This window comes from Aptenodytes forsteri, unplaced genomic scaffold (assembly GCF_000699145.1).
Source record: "Aptenodytes forsteri isolate BGI_AS27 unplaced genomic scaffold, ASM69914v1 Scaffold256, whole genome shotgun sequence".
Taxonomy (NCBI): domain Eukaryota; kingdom Metazoa; phylum Chordata; class Aves; order Sphenisciformes; family Spheniscidae; genus Aptenodytes; species Aptenodytes forsteri.
Window position 1 is genome coordinate 3,895,571 of NW_008795021.1, and position 20,779 is coordinate 3,916,349.

Consider the following 20,779-nt stretch of genomic DNA (forward strand, 5'->3'; position numbering starts at 1 on the left):
GAGGCCAGAGCTGAGGGTGCGGGGCTGTCTTGCCTTCCTGCCTGGGTGATCAGAGCTGCTTGTTTGTGGTTTGGCCTGTTTCGCGTGCGAGTGCTGCTCTTGTTGTTGCTCAGGCTGTTCTCGGCGAAGGTACAAAGAGTGAATTGTGTGTGGTGAATATAACACCGATGCTTAGGGCTCAGGTAAAAAGTTGATACTATGCCAGTCATCAATACCAAGGCACAGTGTCTAACTTAAGTACTTGCTTTCTGACATCCTTATTACGCAACTCAGTATCTTTCCCTGTGTATTTCAGGCTATTCTAATTTTCTGCTGGGTTTATGTGCGCAAGTATCAGAGTCGGCGGGAAAGTGAAGTGATTTCTACCATAACAGCTATCTTTGCGTTGGCAGTTGCTCTTATCTCATCAGCACTACTACCAGTGGACATCTTTTTGGTTTCATATATGAAAAATCAAAATGGTACATTTAAGGTATGGACTTCTAAAAAATGTTAATTGCCTCTTCAAAAAAAGCACTTGTGTTGAAAGAGAATGTTCTTGGGCTGTCAAAATGTTTAAAACCAATGCTAATACCTGTTCTAGTGCCTGAGGTTTTTAGAAAGCTGGGAACTGGTACTGTGAATATAACACTGAGCTCTGGTGGTTATTTGAACTGGATTTCAGTTTTCACTTTTATTATTTTTGACATTCTACTGATTTCCAAATGCTCATTCCTCCTATTGTGCTAAAAGGAGTGTGCATACTATCCTGAAGATATAAACAAATCTCTTAAATGTTGCTTTTTGGTACATTATAATGGGGCATTGTAGAATGGAATTTGTTGCCTCTTTGTTCAAAAACAGACTGTATTGCCCACTTGCAGTTTAAGATTATTTTGATTGTCTTTTTTGCTAGCGTTCTCTTATTTTAGTACTGAAACATTTAAGACTTACAAAGTTTTACTGTGTTAATCTATCTATCATGTAAAGCCTGAATTAATAAGCACTTTTTTAAAGAAGGAAAGCTGGAAAAATCCTTGGGTGAAGGGAGTACAGTAATATCTCTCCTTGGCTGATACCGCCTTCACTGAACTACTGTATTTATAAACTTAAACTGTAGGGGGTTGCTGCGCAAAATGAGTTCTTAATGAGATGAGTACTCACTGTAGTCTGCTCTAAGCATTACTGTGAGTAAGAGTTCTTCCCAATGCTTAAAGCACTGGCCTTCTTAATTTTCAAGGAGGGTTTTTGAAGGTCTTTGAGGATACTAGCATTAAAAACTGGTCAAACTGGAGCATATTAATAATTTGAATAACAGCTTGGTTTGGTTTGGAGCCTCCTTGGATCTCTAGTAAAAGAGATGACCCTGAAACAAACGAAAGAGTGGGCAGATGGTAAATGCCTGCACACTAGACTCAAAGTCTGTGTTCCCTTCCAGCCCTACTTCCAGAGGAAAACCTAGGTCCTGCCAGATTCTTGATAACACTTCAGAACTCGCTTGCAGCTGATATAGTGCCTTTTGGCTGGTGCTCATGTAAATGCTAGTCATAAGAAGCCTTTAGAATTGAGCTGTGACGTGATTTTTGTCGCATTCATCGCTCAGTGGTAATACAGAATAAATTAAGCGATCATTCAATGTTATTGTTAAAAGTTTGTGGCTTCAGACCTTGTTTGTTCAGAATTAAAATGGATATAGAAGATGGAAGAGACCTTTCCTATATCACAATACTAGCAGTTCAATGAGAATAATACTGAGTATTAAGAAATATATTGAGCCTGACTAGCTAGAGAAATAACAATGATGTAACTAGGCCCAGCTGAAAAATGCACATCTGCTGGAGATGAAGCAGAATTTCCTGTTGCAAAGGAGACATATTTTTGTTAGTGTGCATTCCTTGATTTGAGAAACAAACCTGTGAGGAGAACAGGAGGCCGAATGTGGTCATGCAGTCACTACAGTCTTATTTAAGGAAGTATGATTAATAGAACGAAAATTACTGTACTTAAAATACTGTTTTTCTTGAGTGAGATTTCTTTGTTAATGGCCACATGCTGTGATATGATGGGGTGGGCAGATGCTGTTTAAAAATTGTACCTGAAAGCATGCTTTCATGCTTGTGGTAAAGCTTTTGTTTCTTTAAAGTACCTTTGCCTGTGCTTCTGAGGCTTCTTGGTCCTGCTTAGTTCCTAATGTTTGTGGATGCTGCTGATGGCCTGTTGAAATAAAATTGCTCCTTACTGCCTTGCAGCAGAATTCTTCCTTTTCTGTTAAGGTTCAGCTGAATGAGTTTCTAGCTTTGCAGCAATAACATGAGATCTTCTGATATTAATACATTTGATCAACACAAGTGTTGAAATTGTGATATAGAAATATTAACATGGCCTTCCTGATAAAGTTGAGTGGATCTGAAGTCAGTCAGAACATACAAATCTACGTAAACACAAAGCTCTATTGATTTGGTAATTTCAGTTTAGGAGTAATGTGAAGTTAGGAGGCTGACAGCATCTTAACGTGAGACCTTCATGAAGTGTTAAAGCTTTTAACACTGTCCTGGATAATATGTGCTTCTTTTCTGCTGCTGCTTCACAAGTGAGACAGACCGGATTGGGCTCAGAGTATTTCCAAGAGACTACTGCCCTTCCTCTGGACCATTCTTTCAAACCCAGCACCTCCAAGGCCCTATATTTGATGCTGGGGTCTGAAGGACTATGACTCTGGCAAGACTCCTTTGTTTTGGATGGCCACAGTAAGTTAAGTCTTCACTAGATTCTTCTCAGTGAATTTTTGAGGCAGATCCAGGTAGCAGATGTGGATAATATTCTCTGTAGATAAATCATTAGTTCATCAAAAAAATCTTCCGACTGGATGATTTCAGAGCTTATGCCAAAAGAGTAGTGGCAGTTGTCCAGATCCTAGGTAAACAATTTTTTTTGCTGTATGTACTCTTTTCCTCTACCTCCCAACTGTAATTCCCAGTATCAGTGTTAGAGATGAGAAAGTTAAGGATGCTCAACTTACAAGAAAGAGTTCTATATGTGGACTTTCAGTTGATTTTTAATGCATCTGACCCTACTATCAACTTGTAGATACTCTTGAGGTGTTTCTATGAACAAACTTGTAGCAAACTCAGGGAGAAGCATGTTATACTAATAGCAGAGGTTAAATTGAAGGCATAGTCTGATGGTTGAGAGTTCTCATTGTGAATTGTGTGTTCTGTGGCAAGTAAAGGTATGTGTCCTGGTTATAAGGATTGGCTTAATTGTCTGAAATGTAGTACACGGGCAGATTACCCTTCTCTGAAGGCTGTCAAGATGATGCTGGGTGAATTCATTTAAAACAGCGTTGTGTAGCCCTTTTCCATCATGTGTTCCAAAGTGTCTTCCTTGACAACGACCGTACACTATACTTCGGTCACCCTTTGTTAACCTTGAGGTTTTGTCCATTTTGACAGGGCTGTTAAACTTAACATACTGTTTATACATTTTTCAATTAAGACAAGCTATTCTTTACTATAAACAAGTAGCTTGTGGCATTTGGTACCTGTTGGTGTCTCAAGGTATTTTGAGACTTGTCAAATATTATCTTAAAGCTTTTGTAGTGAGTGAATTCAGCGGTTTTGGTATTAGAAGGTTTTGCACAGTAGTTGTATAGTCCTTTAGGAAAGGAGCAGTGGTGCATGGACTTGGGTGGTCATTATTCCTATGTACAATAGAATTCATCACAACACCTTTTCTGGAGGCTGGGATTACTTTGATTCATAGTGCTGTTAAGTAGGAAAGCAGGCTTTTGGTTCTAGTACTAATCAAAAGAACTTGAGTATGACCTTGTAAGCGAAGTCCTGATAATATTCACCAGCACCACTTTTATCTTGAAGGTTTTGGCTGTTTGCACTTGATAGTGCTTTAGTTTGTGCAATGGACTTCAAATACATCCAGTTGGATCTGATCTGTTTGATCTGAAAGCTTGTTTGATTTATAAGAACAGAAAACCTCACCCTAGCTTAAAGACTTAAGATTGCTGCTGGAACCCAAGACCTCTAGGTCTGACCTGTAAGTCTCATAAATATTTAAAACATAGCTGATGCTGTCTTGCAGCAGGAAGACTGCTTGAAACAAGGATGTTATTGTTGCCATGCTGTCTTCTTTTATTCTATTGTTGATGCAGCAGAAGGCAGGGGAGGTGATGAGAACTCTTCTTTTTGAAATGTATGGATACTTGCTATTCTATGAAGTTAAAAGCTAGTGGCATTTCTTTCGGTCTGGTTAGACTGAACACCTCACAAACCTTGGGTGTCTGGTTGAGCTGTTAAAAGCCAGTTGTCTCTTTAGTGATTCAAGGAGTAGCATCTGTTTAATGGGAGATCCTTTTTGCAGACCATTCTATTAAGATTTTTTTGTATCTTGGGGGAAACTCATTATGTAGCTGCTCAGAATACAGAACCACTAGAAATGTCAGATTTTTTTATTCTGGAAAGGTGTTAGCTGAGAAATCATAAACTGAGACCATGCTTCCTGTCCTGAGCAGGAATTACTACTTGAGAAGTAACAATACTTGACCAAATATTCATGGTAGCTAGATGTGGCTGATAAGCATGTTTGACTGCCAGATGGAGAGTAACATCCAGAAAATCCTGGCTCTGTCCCATTTTGAAGGTAACAAGCTGGAAGATCTGAGACCTGGACATGAAATTTCTTTATGTGGGTCATATGCTATGACCCACTCTCCGGTCTTTGGTATTGTATCTTCCTTTTGTTGGCTAAGCTTTGGGAAAGGCTAATCAGCAGAACGATGACTTCCTATACATTTGATGAAACATCACAAATGCTGAAACCTGGAATGTTACACTACTTTAAGCTCTATTAAGGTACATTGTGGAGAATGGGTTCTATCTTCACTGGGTACTCATGAAATTCTTGCTGGGTCCAGCAGCGACAGTAGAAATGTCCCCTTTAATAGGGACAAAATGAAATTCATGGCCATTCCCTCACCAAAAAGTGGGGAAGGTCAAAAATGTCAGATTAACTTCCCCAAACAAAAGCAGTACAAGCTATCTGTACAGTTTGAATAGTACTGTTATGTTGAAATATGTTAACATAAGTCACTACCTGGACACAGTTGCTGGGAGAAGGAAGACTCCACTCAATGATTACTGAGGGAAGCAAGTGTTCTTCTAACTAATTTTCTGCAAAAGTAATTATAAAATGAATCTTTTGAGGGAGCTTTGCTTTGGTGTTAGCATTTAGGAAAACTGGAAGTGTCTTAAACTGCCTTTTTTATATCCTTATTTACATAGCAACATCTACTTTTTACACTTGTAACTGTATTTGAATTTCCTGAATCCTTCAACATGGCTTGTGTTAAGGAATACTTAAGAGTAATAGCTTAATGTAGGCCATCATACTTATTGCACATATCCTTGCAATTGATTCCCTTATCTATCAAAACAGTGCATTGTTACAGGTATTTTAACAGCGATATGATGTATGCTTGCTAAACTGCATGGAACACAATGAAGTACAGCAGAACAGTGCAGAGTGCCTGAATTCTGCAGATCTTGGGAGAATTTGTGGTCACATTTTCACGTCTTAAACTGCTGTTGAAGGCAGTAATGAATTCTCACCTTCCTAATCTATTGTGCTTGTAAGGTATTTGCTGTATATATTGTAAGCTTGGGCCATAATGGATGGAGGAAGAAAACAGACTAGGTCTAGAGGCTGTCCAGATGAGTTCTCAACTGAGTCCTGGATGTGCTCATCCAGTAAATTCATATACCTATCAACTTGATATATCAGCACTGCTGCTGCAAATGTTAGAGCTCTGACACTCACTAGGTAGCAGTGCTGCTTGCCTTTGACAAGACAGTGCTGCTGTCAGTAGCTTTTGAAACAGCTCAGATGAACTGGTACTGCTTTTGAGTTGCTGATGATGTGTGCATATGGATAATTTTCTAATAAGAATAAGGATTTTTACCTCCTTAGTTTGTGTAAATGTGGGGTTGTTTCAGCAGTTGACTGAAAGCTGACATAATAGATATGATACACTATTAAATTGGCTTGCGTTACAGATTCTTCTTGTGCAGAGTAATGCAAAGTTTGTAAGTTCAGGCACATGTACACAATGGTGAAATGCACATATCTTTGCATCTTTACATCTTTTAATGTAAGATAACATCTCAATATTTTAATATGCTGTAATGTATGCTTCCTAGTATGTTACTCTGGGCCTGTACACAAATTAATTTGAGCAACAAAATGAAAAGCAATTACAATGTTTTAAAGTTCTACGTCTGTATCCTGTTATAAATGGTATTGATGCTTTTCTGGAGTTGGAGGAGAAGCAGTTTTTTGGCAGTTAAGCCCTGTTGTATTTCTATTATTGGCTACCTCTTCCTGTAAACTGGCTGTGCCACTTAAACTTCAGGTCTTACTGTTGCTGTTCTTACTTGTTCTTGGTTGGTGTGGGTTTTGAATGTCCCCATTGCTCATAGGAGAGAGCTTTTTCAAATACTTGGAAGTAAATAGTGCCACCTGTTCAGTTCAGTCTTGCTTTTCCCTTAGGCATAATTAAAGCAATGCATTTCCTTAATTTTTAACACTAGGCAATTTAAACACTTTAATATTCTGTGTATGTATTCTTAACTTATTATGATCAAATTCTTTTGTGGTATATTTTTCATACAAGTGCCTAGACATTTTGCAGTTGAAACACTGTTGGGCTTGAGCCTGACAGTCTTCAAAGATTGGGCTTATTGTGTACCTGACAGACGCTTAATTTAAGATGTTGCTCCTGTCGTTTCTGCTAAAATACTTTTCATCCTTTCTTTTTGCTGATTAGATGACAAAATGCGTGTATACTTTTCTACTCAAATTGCAATTGGATGATAATCTAATGTATTTCAGACACTGAACTTTAAAAGCTTAATGTAAAGTGGCCTACTGGAAGTCTTAATACAGTAACATGAAAGAAGGTGGTGCTGATTTTCTGAGATAATAGAAAAATGAAGTGTTTATGGTGTGTCATCAAGCCCATATTCCATGAGAATTTAGGCACTTCTGAGAGAACTGATAAAGACTGCACACAATAAGACTTGAAGTTTAACACTTGCTTTAAGGAGTATGCTCACTTGCATTTTTCGTATGCTCTGTATTAGTGCATGCATCTTTACAACAATGGAAAGGGCTTGAGCTTACCAGTTTGAAAAAAGCCTACACATAGAAATTGAAAGGAGCTTTGACAATGCTGGATCTTTTATTTTCTTACCAATTCAATCATGTTGGTGTGTCTCCCAAATTGCTAGCTTTTGAAGAATTTTGCTTCTTGATAACTACTTTCTTTATCTTGACTATATGTAGAGTGGATCCCATAAGACTTGAACAATTCTGGAATATGTTTAAGCTGTACAGACAAGCTTGGACCTCTGGATTCAATCCCTGAGTTTTGCTGCCAGTGATCATGTTACAAAAAGCTTAGTTTCCTTTTTCAGAACTGTGTTCTGAAATCTAGTGAATGATGTCTCTGCCCATGGCAGTGGGGTTGGAACTAGGTGATCTTTGAAGGTCCCTTCCAACCCAAACCATTCTATGAAGATCTCAAGAGACCCTGTTATCAAGATACTGTGGTAATTAGCACAACACACTGGGGAGCTGCCAAAACTACTCTATGTTCTTTCTGGTCTGTAAAATCTTCCCTTTATGAAACTGTCCTATGCTTATTCCTGTATGCCCAGTCATTTGCACCTTTGCTAGCACTCTGTAGCCAGTAAGTTTTTTTAGAAGTAGCACTTTTTATATCTATGTCTCTATGTATTTATGCTCTTCAATGAGTAATTCTCTTGCAGTGTTGCCGAATACAGTAATAACAGGAAGTGAAGTACTGTAGAGATTCAGAAGAATATGGATCTTTATATACTATTCATATCATATATGCTTGAAAAATAGATGTTTGATACCTTAGAAAGGGCCATCTGTAAAGAATTCATTTTTCTTCCTAATTCAAAGTCCTAACAAAGCAGATTCTGCTGATCAGATTTGACTCTGGCCTTTCCATTGAGTTGTGTCTAGAAAACATTTTTATCTTTATCTGACCCTTCTTTCTAAAGGTGCTCCCAAACTCTAGTTTGTGGTGCTGTTTCTGTGGCTGAAATTCAGTAATGTGCATGTCAGCCTCAAGTGGGATTTTGGGGCTGCTCTTTCAGCAATTCCCAGTGTCAGCCTTACTGATATAAAACTAGTGCTTTTTTGATTGAGAGGTATTGACTTCAAAATGAGTGGATCCTTGACTTGATTGGGTCCCTCCATTAATGTTTTGCACATGAATATTTTCTGAAGAGTTGCAAAGCAGATGTAAATGTTAATTATGAGGTTAAATCCAATGCATCCAACTACTGGGCTGGGCAACTTAGTTGTTGCTTAGTTGTCTGTGCAGTCTTTTCTAATGTACCATGCTGCTTCCAAGCCTATCATGTGTTGGGTTTTGTAGAAAACTCATCCTGAGGACAGCTTTGTCCCTGCAAGGACTTGACTTTGAAGCTTAACATCTACTGCAGTGCTCGGAGTCCAGACAAAAGGGCTAGAACTGCAAATAGCCATACCTCCAGTTGTCTTTTACAAAACACTTTGAAAAAGTATTCAGATTGAGCTTCAGACTCAGTAGCTGCCTTGTCTGATATGTAGAAAACAAAAATCAGTTTCATAAAAATAGGAGTGCCACTTAAATATTAAGTACAGAACAAAAGCAAATTGTTAGCTGCTTAAAATGATATTAACTAATAATTTTATTTCAGTTGTGTGTTGACAATATAATGTATGGTGACTTAAGGATTCTTAATCTGAAAAAAAAAATAGAGCTTTAAGTATGAGGCTAACAGCCAAAGTGAGTATAAGCAGTGGGGATACTCCTGCAGTGGCTGTCCCCTGAAATGCAGCACACTCCTTAATTGTCTTTGTTAGGTGAATTAGCTCTAACTTAAATTCCAACACTTAAAATGGGCAAACTGGGTGCTTAATGCTTTTCCTTAGGTATTTGATATAAGCAGTTTTTTCAGTTCTGTAAGAATGCTATTGAAGGAAGTGTTCTTTTGTTTCATTTGATGTTAAATGTTTCTATCCTTTATTACTAGGACTGGGCTGATGCTAATGTTTCAAGACAAATTGAAGACACTGTACTTTATGGATACTACAGTAAGTATTTTTATCTTCTAATTTTTTGGTTTTCAATTAATAGGACCTTTAAGTGAAGGCATGAATTTTTTAGGGGTCATACTGGATTATCCCTTTTTGGTTAAACATTAGTCTTACACTTAGTGCCCTTCAGTGAATCTTTTTTTACATTCAAGAGCCCCCTAAAAATGTAAACATACTGAAGGCCAGTCCATGAAAAGGCTAATGGCTTCTGTCATATAATCTACTGTTAACATGTTTCCTGTGTGTATTTAGAGGTCCGCTAAGGGAAACACATGGTTTTGCTGTAACTTTTATGGCACTTAACATGCAGCAGTGTCAAACTTGCCTACTGTGTATAAAGTTTGTGCAACTGTGGATAACACGTGTTTTAAGTGTTCAGATTAAGCAACTACCATATTCAAAGTAAGAACTACTGTAAAGGAGCATGAAGGAGTTGATTCAAGAGTAGTAATCCTAAACAAAACTGAAGCAAAAAATTAACTGAAATCTAATAAAATAACTGTTCATCAAACCTCTGTGTAGTTTTAGATCAGTTTATTTTAGTTGCCCTTAGGAAACTTATGGAAAGTTCTACTACTAGCTAAGAGGTAGCTATAGAAGAGTGGTGCTTATCACAGTTTGAGTGAAATGCCTGCTTCAGTCAATGATACGAACTCAGAGGTAGTTGCCTGCTTTTGGTCACATCTCCTAAGACTAAACTAAAACTTCCTGAAGTTTTTCCTCTTGGAAGACTATGGATTGGCTCTCTTGAATATATTTTTTTTAGATCAGGAAATAATTGGTTCTAAATAATGGACTTTTCCGTGAAGTTACAGAATACTTATTACCTGTCAGTGATAGCGACAGAAACTAGAATGTGCAGATTCATGCTGAGTGAAGCCTAAAGCCAAAAGTAGTAATAAACTTATCTGTTTTCAAAAGAAACTTTTTGTGGAAAATAAACTAGTATTTAAAGATTCTTCACTATAGAGTAGTGGAATTGCTTTGTATTTGCTTTCTACTCTTGTTAGGTTGCTAAGGTCTTGTTTAATAGCCCAAGCATTTCACAACTCCTAATGTAGAACAGTCTTCAAACTCTTCTGTGGACTGTTTTCTATAGATTTGTGAGACTGATGGATGAATTTCTGTAAGATGTTTTGGGCTGGGTCTTTTTAAAGCAAGATGTCTCTTGGTAAATCCTGAACTAATTTTTGGAATAGATTGGAGCTTAAACCTGAAAAACTGCTTTTGTTTTTGGCCTGTCTGGACAGGTCTACTTGAAATATTGTAGGACTAATGCTTTATTTCATAGCATATCCTCCAGATGGTGGTAGAGATTTAAAGATGGTTTTAAAAGTATTTTTCTTTTGTGATCTTAATTTGAGGAATTGATGCACATTTTTATAACTAGAGCTACATTGAAGTGAACAGTAATAACTTATTTTTCAGAAGTCTCCATCATTCCTATATAAAACCACAACTTAATGCCTCTCCTGCATCATTAGGTCTAGTCCCCTGCTGCTGTTGCACAGCATAATGATATGAAAGCTGAGAAGGAATAAGTTAAACAACTCTTCCAGTCTTGTAATACTATTCCATTTTTTCCTACTCGTATCCTCTTATAAAAGTATTTGGTCTTGGCATGTTTTTTTTAAATAAACGGGATGAGCAGAACTGAAGTCTCCTCTTGTACTTAAGGACATAAATACCAGTACTGTCTTATCTCTCCTGAAAATGCAGTGGTAACTATATAGATCTTACTTGCCTCCTGTAGCTATATTGGCAACTTATAGTATGAATAATAGGCACACTTAGGTCACTGCCCTTCAATCCAAGTCACTTCTAATTGTGGCAAGAATTTGGAGGCTGTGGTTTAACTGATATTTTAGAATATTAAGGATTACTTTACTACCTGCATTGCAATTTACTGAGAAAGCTGTCACTAAATGTAGAAAAGTGGTGGGTTGTGTGGTTTTGTGGTTGGTTTTTTTTTTTACAAAATCATTAGTCCCTATGAACAATGATCTCTCTCTCATACCCAGCTGGTTTCTTGGCTAGACTGATACAAAAGTAGAATGGCTTTGTACTGGTAGAATGATAAATGAGGTAATTTTCAAAATGAAGCTTGATATAACTATATTTTGAAGTGGGACTTCAGTAGCCTAAAAGCTTTACTTAGTAAATGAGTCTACTGATTGCTTTGAAGCCATAGTGGCTCAGTGTGTTAATTCTCATAAAACCAGCTGTAGTAGAATGTGTCTGCCAGTACTTGAGTGATTGAAGAATGATCAGTGGTTGGCAGATGCTCTAAAACAGCATGTCAGCTTGTGTTTGGAAGGAAAACCCTTTTCAGAAAGGGTTGTAATTGGAAACTGTCCAATGGCAGTTTCCTCTGTACCACAAAGAATCAAGCTGAAACAATTGACAGTAACCTGGAGCTGTATTCTGTAGCTCTTCCTCCTCTAGTAAGTAAATTCTACCTATTGGAGTCAGCTTGATGTTCAGTGTCTTTTGGTAAAGTTTTGTGAATGGTGAAAGGATGCCATTGGTAGATCCCAGTCTTCCTGTGAGGTAGACTGAGATCTCTTGACCTGCATGTGTTAAGTGTCTCCCAACTATAGCGTGGCAAGGACTGTCTGCTAAATTCTATGGGGATCTCTTTTGGTGTGCTTTGAAGTCTATGCTAAACTTCTGATTTTCCATTTCTTTTCTTCTTAAATAGAAGTATTTTCTTAAGTCAGCAATAGTTATTGTGTGGTGGTTCCTAGGTTAAAGCTCTTGAGTAAGAATTTATCCAAAATAGTACTTGGTATAACTTGGATGATTTTTGCATGTAGTTATGTCTGCTTACTGCAAGTGTTTGATACTGAGTCATTGACACAGAGTCATTGACACAAGGACTTGGGCTTCTAGGAATTAGTAGGCGCAAGTCAAATGCGGCTACATGTTTTCATGGTTTGGTCCTAGGAGAAGACATGCTAAATACTGTGGAAGACTTACATAGCTGTACTTGACAAATATTGTGGAGTTCCATCTATAGAAACACTCTCCTAATAAATATGATTTTTGAGAAGCATTGTGCCAGAACATAAATTGGAAGTCTGTTACAGTATTGACACTTACTGTGGTGAACTGCTTTAACTGTCCTGTTTCAAACAAGTGTCTGATCACTTGAAATTCACTACTGTTTCATATTTCTTAACTTTCACTGGGGAAAACAAGATGTCTGTTCTTGCAGTCTTGATGAAAAATTGTTTCAAGAAGTTTTTTTAGATGTGAGAATAATATATTTGGGAAGAAACACTCATCTTAAGTTTTCTGAAGTAGCTTGTGACTTCTCAGCAGAAGTGAGGGAGTATATAACAAAGCATTGTTTTAAGCAACTTAGTAGTATTAATGTTATACAACACACCAGTATATGATACCATCTGGAAGAGCAGAAGTTTTGTGTGATGGAAGAGACTTCTGATCATATAACATTCTTGAGCCTCCTGTAGTCAAAGGGATTTGAGGGACTATATTGATCTTGGATACTCTGCCTGAAATCTTCCCATTTCTTGAAGATACTTTGGTTCCTTCTGCCTACTGCATTTTGCTGTTCTTTGTTGTTCTAGTGTTGTACCTAGTTGCCCTTCCATACTACTAGGAGAAAAAAACCAAGTCAAAACAAAATGAAGGGACCATTGCTATAACTTACTCGAAGACTACTACCAGGTCTAACTCTCTCATAGTTAAGGTGTTGATATGGTGCAAAACAGAAGAAAATGAGTCATTTTAACTTGAGATAAGAATTGCTCTCTGAGAAACATCTTTAAAACAAACAAATCTTACCAAGGAATTCTTGCTGAAGATTGCTTAGACTCTGTGGCAGGAACCATTGTTGTACTGGCTATACAGTGAAGCACTTTTCCAGTGGTAGTGCTTCAAGCTCCTGATACAACCCAGAAAAATGTTTCAAAACAAAAGTTGGACCTCTGAACCAGAGCAAAGAGCAGTCCCTGATTTAAAACTGAAGTCCATAGAAGTGCAATAATGAAAGGTGAGACAGTCTGTCATGCTGCAAGGTCACAGGGGAGTTAGGGGGAAGGGAATATCTTAGTCACTTGGTTGACTGTCAGTTTGCTGCTGCAAGACCTTTGAGTTTGAAGGTTAGCTTTCTAGGCAATAAACAACCCTTTTAGTGGGCAGAACAACAGGCAATTAAATGCTTGCCCTTGGATAACCAACTTGTATGAGCTGATGAAAGGTGCTGCTCTTCCTTTTTCATAAGTTCTGAAAAATAAAATTCAAAAACCAGATGATCAGTCTCCTGTTTTGTTGGTAGGAACTTTGCCAAATCTTTTAAAGTTTCCTTTGTAGTATAATAGGAAGAACCATGTTATACTACTTTAACTATGTGAGCTATAAATTTAATTTTCAGTTCTAACTGAAAAGTTCTCACAGGCAGTTTTAAGACTTCACCTGATGGATGAACAAAAAGGCCTGTCTTGGAATGATTTTGCTTGGGAAAAGCAAATGCAAAGCCGCTTTTAAGTTCATTTTCTTTCTGTGTTACAGTCCTATAAAATTACTATGGTAATAAGGTTTTTCAAAAAGCAAATAGTTGCAACAGTAAGTGTAAGTTGGAGTTTATGCTACTAGATGTAAACAAAGTTACACTCAAGTTATAATATTAAATCTTGTCTTGAAATGCATTGAAAGTCTGTAACTTCTAGAGAGCACATTTAAGGTGAACTTAAGGTCTAAGTGCCAGCAGAGCATTTGTAATGGACAGAAAATTCTGGAATGAGTCTCATGCTGAATCTTGTTGTGTATGCAGATCCTGTCTCAGAGTTGATACAGAGTATGCTATTAGAGCTTAAGGTTTTTAATACAAAACATCTGTTACAAGTCAGCATTGGCCGAGAACTTCAGTTCTTTTAGTGAAGCATAAATTTGAAGGAACTGTGACTATTTAATGGCTTCAAATAGTGTCTGTGGGACAGAAAACTGCAACCAAAGTTGATTGTTCCTCAGTTTAGGTGGAGGTGACTACCTGACAGGCTTGTGAACTGCCTGAGGGTATTAATCTCTACTTGGCAATTTCCCAAGGTCTTCACTGAAAAACCACCAGGGAGAACCGTTATAGCTCTACAGGTCTGCTGACTTTCACAACTGAGTTGGCAGAAACAAAGCTTTAGCTGCACCTGGGATTAACTTGGCTCAATTGTAGTCAATAGCTTAAATAGTGTGAGAAGTATCACTTAAGTATTAAAGCTAGATGCGCTCTTGAAATGAAGTGCACTATTTGTGCTAGAAGGGGTCCTGTTTCCAGCAGCATGCTAGTGTGCTTTCTGCCCCCCTGCTTGAGCCATTGTTGGCTTCGACTTTGGATTTGGCAACTTTGACTCATAGAAGTGCTGAGGTTGGAAAGGTAACTCTGGAGATAATCTAGTTCAATATACTCCCTATTCACAGCAGCTCATTTATGCCAGTCTCCAGTTGGATTCTGAATATCTCCAAGAATGGAGACTCTACCATGTCTTTGAGTAGCCTGTTCCAGTTTCTGACTGCAGGCAGAAAAAAGTTCTTGCTTAAATGGAAATTCCTATATTTCAGTTTGTGCTCATTCCCTTTTCATACTTTACCTGGACACCACTGAGAAGTCTGCCACAGGCTTAAATCCCACACAAGTATTTATACACATGGATAAGATCCCTCCCAAAGCCGCCTTTTCTCCAGGCTGAACAGTCCCAGCTCTCGCAGATGCTCAAGCCCTTAATAGTTGTTGCTCTTTGCTGGACTCTCCAGTATGTGTCTCTCTTGTACTGGGAGCCCAGAACTGGACATGGTACTCCAATTCTGCTGGTGAGACCACATTAAGTCAAGGGGAATAATTACCTTCCTCCATCTGGTGGTGACATTCTTCCTAATGCAGCCCAAGGTGCTGTTGGCTACCTATGCTGTGAGATTGCTAGATTTGTGGCTCTTTTCCACCAGTGTGGTGAGTTAAGGTGACCCAGCACAAGGTCTAGCAAACACTGGAGCTGGTGCAAAGAAGAGTTTTAATATGACGGGTGGATGGTGGAGAGGAGGAAGTGGGACCACTCCTTGATCAGTTATGACTTGCCTCTTAATGCTTACTAAGGAAGGCATTTCAGCATCTGACTGCTGTGGTCAAGTAAGATTCTGTTTTTTCTTTTGTTACTGGTGTGGAATGCTGATGTACTTTATGGTCTGCTTCTCAGGTGCTTATGGTTAAAAGTAAATAATTATGTCTGAATATTTTAGCTACACTTATGCAGTCTTGAACTCACAGGTAAAAAACATGTATTTAATCTTTAACTTGGAAACGTGACCTAGCTCTGTAGTGTGACTTTTGCCCATGCCTTAAGAGTCAAGAATGGATCGTGGGGTAGAGGAAACTTGAATATGGAAGCAACTCCTGTGGTGTACTTCACATGCTGAGTTTCAGCTTGAGGGATCTAGTTTAGCTAAAGACCAAGCCAAATGTGGTAAAGAAAAATCTGACCTAATCATGTTTCTTAGATGAGGGTGAAAATTGAAAGTTTTTTCACAGAAATAACTGATGAAGCAAGATCAGATGAGTCTTCAATATCCAGTTACACTTAATACTGCTCTAAGTATACTGTAGTTGCTTATCAGTACCACAACAGTATCAGCCTTGCTGCTAGCTCTTTGTCATTTGCGTGCTTGAAATGAACTCATTTTGAGTAGGAAAAGGGAATAGGCCAGGATGCTCCAGTGATGGCTGTCTAGGGAGTCCTAAAGGCTGAAACTGCAGGAAGTAACCAGGCTTGCATGCTTTCTCTAAATATCTCCTCCTTTTGCCACCATTGAGAGGACAGTACTGGGCTTGATGAACCATTGGTCTGACTCCACTTTTTCATTCTGCACTGATTTTTACAGGATTGTTATGTTTCTTCCAAATCTGTATTGAGAATTACAGAAATGGAAGGATGTTTTATTAGTAAAGGCTTGCAGAAATATACCTTATTAGATTCTTCCACTAGTTTAATAGCCAGTACAGTCTTTTTTTTAAGAAGGTGTAGGACTTGAGCTGATGGAGGTCTATGTGAAAGGCATTAATTTGATATGATCTGGAATGAGACTAAACCATGTGAATCAATCTTTTAACATGTTTCTATAGATAGTGTGGAACTGGCTAGGTAGGTATTTCTGTAGCTTGCTAATCAGCTCTTATATAAGTTTTAACTAGTTTAGCAGTATTACCTGAAACTAACTTTTTTAACCTTATCTTGCTAATTTGAAAATAAATGTATCTTTGGTCAGATGTGGCTTGGCTCTTCAAAATAAAGATCAGAAGCTACCTCTTGCTTTCTTCAAGAAGTTGAGTGGCACTTTCCAATAGTTGACTGGCTTTACTTTCCTTCAGAGTTGATTTTGGCTACTCAGGCAATTTCTAAAAAATAACTTAATTGCTACCAAGTAAGCTTTCAGTGAGTTATAGCACTTTGGTTTGATAGTTGAAGGAAGAGTATACAAAAGGAGGTGGGTAATATTTAGCTTCAAATTACTAAGGAGTTGGCTTGATGTAAGAGGGCTTAGTGGGATCTTTAAAAGGTTTGATCCTTCATCATGCCCTGCTTTACTCTATTTTCCAGAGGATTCAACGTTCTAGTACATCAGGTTGCAAAAAATCTGGTCTAAACTCTTCCCTATTGTTTTTCTGCTGACATAACATATTGTTAAACCAGTATGGATTTCTTCTTAATTTGATAAATTCCTGGCAAGAGCTTGAGGGATTGGATTGAGTTAACTATGACTTCACAGAAAGTACAGTTATTTAACCTTTTGGTAAGGCTAATCTGGATAGTCGTTTGCTTTGTTTACACTGACAATAAAGAGAAACTTATAGATGTTAACTTCAAAGGTATGAAACTTAGGGATGATATGAAGAGCTTTATGCAATATTCTGTTTGCAGCTGCTTAGACTTGCATCTAAACTTGATTTAAATACTCCAGAATGCAAACAGTAACCTAAACATTTATCCTGTGAGGGTTGGATGTGGAAAAAGAAATGGGTTTGAAGAAATTGGAATAGAACTATTGGTAACAAAGCCTAGTTCAATAGAAGTCAATTCTTACTGAATGAAAATACCTTGTTTTGATGTGTCTTTGATCTGGTTTTACATGAACTCTTTGCATATTGCAATGTATTACTGAAATGGTGGGTTTGGGGAACTAGTATAACCATTTTTGGCTGCCTTTACTGTGGAAGTCAGATCTGATATGTAAAAATACTTAAATTCAGCCACTTATTTGGCACACAAACTCCTCTAGGTATTCACATGGTCATGGTAAAGGTTTTGTTTTATAGAATTTCCTCTCACTTAAGCTTTGCTGTAATGGTTTAAGCTTGCTAATTCACCATTTGAGTCGAGAGGCACCACTTAGCCTGGAAGCTTGGAATAGATGACTTAAAGATAATAAGATATATTTCCAAAACTTTTTGACAAGTCAGTTGCCAAACACTTGTGACAGACCTTTAAAAGCTGAATACAGTGATGTTAGTAGCAGTATGTGAAAATAATATTTTTGGTAGTGTTTCTTGAATGGAGTTGAAAACTTTGCTTACTTGACTTACTGTGTGCTGTTCAGATGCTTGTGCTATGAACAGCTTTTTGAAAACCTGCTGAAGGCTCGACAAACTATATGTCAATTAAACAATTTCAATCCAATTAAATAAGATAATTCAACAAAGTTCAGTTGATAAGTGTAGCTGATTGTCAGTAACCATTGAGAGTAGTCCTCTACTAATATACTGTCACAGATCAGAAAAACTTAGAAAACTGGACATTAGTACCAAGAATTACAGGAAAGTGTCAGGGAACAGTTTTCAGCAAGGGAAGTATTTATAGTCATTCATAATATGATGATAAGACATACTATGTAGAACAAATTCAAGATATACGTTAGCTATTTATTCAGTAGCTGAACACCAGTGGCTTAAATGAAAAAAACAAAACCAAGTTTGGTGTCAGAAGCCTGAGCTGTTCTCTTAAAATTGAATTAAGTTACTGCAGCAACAGCATTTAGGTAGTAGCAATGTGTGATTCATGTAGTGGTAAATGGTAGCCTTATTTCACACAGTTCATAGATATTCTCTTGAATTTGAGTATCTCCTCCTTTATCCCCTTGGAAGAAACATGGATCAGTCCCATTACCTAATGAGCTATGGGTGTACCTCATGAATAAGGTGTGCTGTAGTTAACATGGTAAAACTTGGAAGTGAGCATGGTTTCTGTGCTTGCAGTGACCTCTATGGGCTGATTATTCTGATCTTTGATTAATGATGCATGTAACTTGCCTAATTTACTGGCACAGTGCAGTGTGGATTTAGGACTAGTCTAAAAGCAGATTTTGGATTAGAGAGGCTTGATTTCTGAAAGCATTCACAATATTGAAGTGGTTTGAGTACTGCTCTAGAAGGTCTAAGAATGCTACATTTCAGAGTTTGAAGTTTTAAGGTGTCTTAGAGCCCTGAATTTTATGCTCTTAGCAAATGTAAGTATATGAACTAACCAAGAACTTGTTCCATTTGTTACACTGCCATATTAACTCAGCACTCTAAACAGTAATACCTCTAACACCTTGAAATATTTTTCCAAAGAATAGATTCTGTTTAAAAATAACTTCGCATTCATATTTAGGTTCTAGGTGTTCATACTTTATTTTGCTTCTACACCACCTTCAGTAAAAATGCTGAGGTAGATTTCTTTGAAGCACATGGATACTGTAAGGAGTGCACTAGCCAAGATAAGAGGCCACAAACTTAAGTTAGGGATGATTATATTGGTTAGTGGTGGGAAGGCACTAACTAGTTATGCAAAATGAGGCAAAGATTAAAAATAGCCAAAGATCATAAGATTTGTGTGGTCCTGGGTATCTTTACTTACCAACTCAAAGGGGTGATTTTGTGCTTGCATGAGCAGTCTTGGTTGTGTGGTAGTTTAAACACTTTGAGGGCTTGGTTAACTCTTCTGGGATACCTTTCTTATGGGGTGCAAATAATGTAACATACTGCTTGACAGTTTTCAGTTTCCTAATAGACTTCTGAAATGTTCATAGTGTAAGATATTTTGATGTATTGAAGGATTTTGCTAAATAATGATGTCCTAAAAAGCCCGTAACTACTTGTGATACAGAGAACTGAAGATTTAAACTTGAAATTCTTGATCTGAAATTGGTCTCCTCCCTTCATATCACTGGCTAATCAGTCCAATTGATTTTGACTAGCTTTCTTAATGTCTTCAAACTTGCCAGTTAGTATTTGAAGACTTACATGTGTTTAACCCTTCACTTACGTTAAACTAGCTGATTTAAAGTCTCTTAAGATCACCTGTGCATCAAAGTAGTATGACAGTATGACTATTTCTATTTAGTGGCTACTCAGATAAATGTCTGTTGCAATCTCTGATTAGTCCCTCCTTTAAAAAAGGGATGTTAAGTGATGATACTATATTGCTGCAGCTTGTTCTGTTTTGTGAATTGAGGTCATCAATAACAGAACCATGCCTTCCATCTATAATGTACTTACATTAATAGTAGAACATCCCCTGAAATGGAGTCCAGTCATAAAAATCGCTTTGAATTTGTTATATTTTTTATATACCTTTTATATGAACAACTTCTGTTATTAGGTGGCATAGGTTGCTTTTATTCACTATTCTCTATGCTACCTCTTCCCCAGTGTGTTAGTCCTGTATATCACCTGCATGCAGATGATTACTTTTAGTCTTTTTATCATTGCTGAACTGAAGGTGGATCTGAAATCCTTAGTCTGGAAGGGTTAATTCTATAAGTCCTTTGGAGTTTACAAAAGAGTAATGTGGCTATTAAATTTTATTAACTTTTCAATGCTTGAAATTAGTAAGAGCTAGAATGAGAGGAAACTAATGTTTGATTCTTTCCTTTGAATTCCTATGCAGTAAATGAAGTGCCAATGTAACTTTGTCTCTTCACTTAATTAGATTCTTTCTCCTAGCTTTGTACTCCATCATACTGTTCTGCGTCTTTCTGTGGATTCCCTTTGTCTATTTCTATTATGAGGAGAAGGAAGAAGATGATGGCAACACATGCTCAGTAAGTTCACTCTAGCAAATTCACCAAGCAGTGAAAAGACAAATGGATACAGGCAAAAATGAAAGCAAGAATGATTGTAGTATTCAAGTTAGACCACGTTAATAGCATTTCTAAATATATTACAGTTCCTTTAAAATACTGAGGCAGCTCTTAATAACACTTAGTCTGATATAGTCTACTCTAAGCACTGTGGTCTCACATGAAATGAAACTTTAGTGAGATAAGTAACATCTGTATTGCCATGAATTCTTGAAGCTTCCTACAAATTCCTTTGAGCCTGATGTCATATACAGGAAGCTAAAACTTCTTACATTAGGTTCGTTCTTAGAATAAAAAACATGTATGAACAGGTTTTAAAGTAGAAGACAGGAAGATTATACTGATTCTGAGAAACACTAAATTTGAGTACCTTCCTTCTTGTAGTGTTTGCATTTTTTTCTTGAAATAGGCAGTAGTAATTTACCTGAAGCTAGCACTTGGTTATTTTTGTAATGAACTGAAGATTTTTGACATGCATGACATTCCAGGGAAT

The 20,779-nt window shown here is 37.4% G+C and overlaps 1 protein-coding gene across 1 annotated transcript in view; it reads left to right on the forward strand.

Moving 5' to 3' along the window:
- The window catches only part of LMBRD1 (LMBR1 domain containing 1), an 88,030-nt gene that overhangs the window by 361 nt on the left and 66,890 nt on the right, over positions 1-20,779 (forward strand). Inside the window, exons 2-5 of the mRNA XM_009275804.2 lie at positions 92-182; positions 296-472; positions 9,099-9,159; positions 20,150-20,247. Of these exons, the coding sequence (XP_009274079.1) occupies positions 92-182; positions 296-472; positions 9,099-9,159; positions 20,150-20,247 (427 nt within the window). The remainder of the gene's footprint in view (positions 1-91; positions 183-295; positions 473-9,098; positions 9,160-20,149; positions 20,248-20,779) is intronic.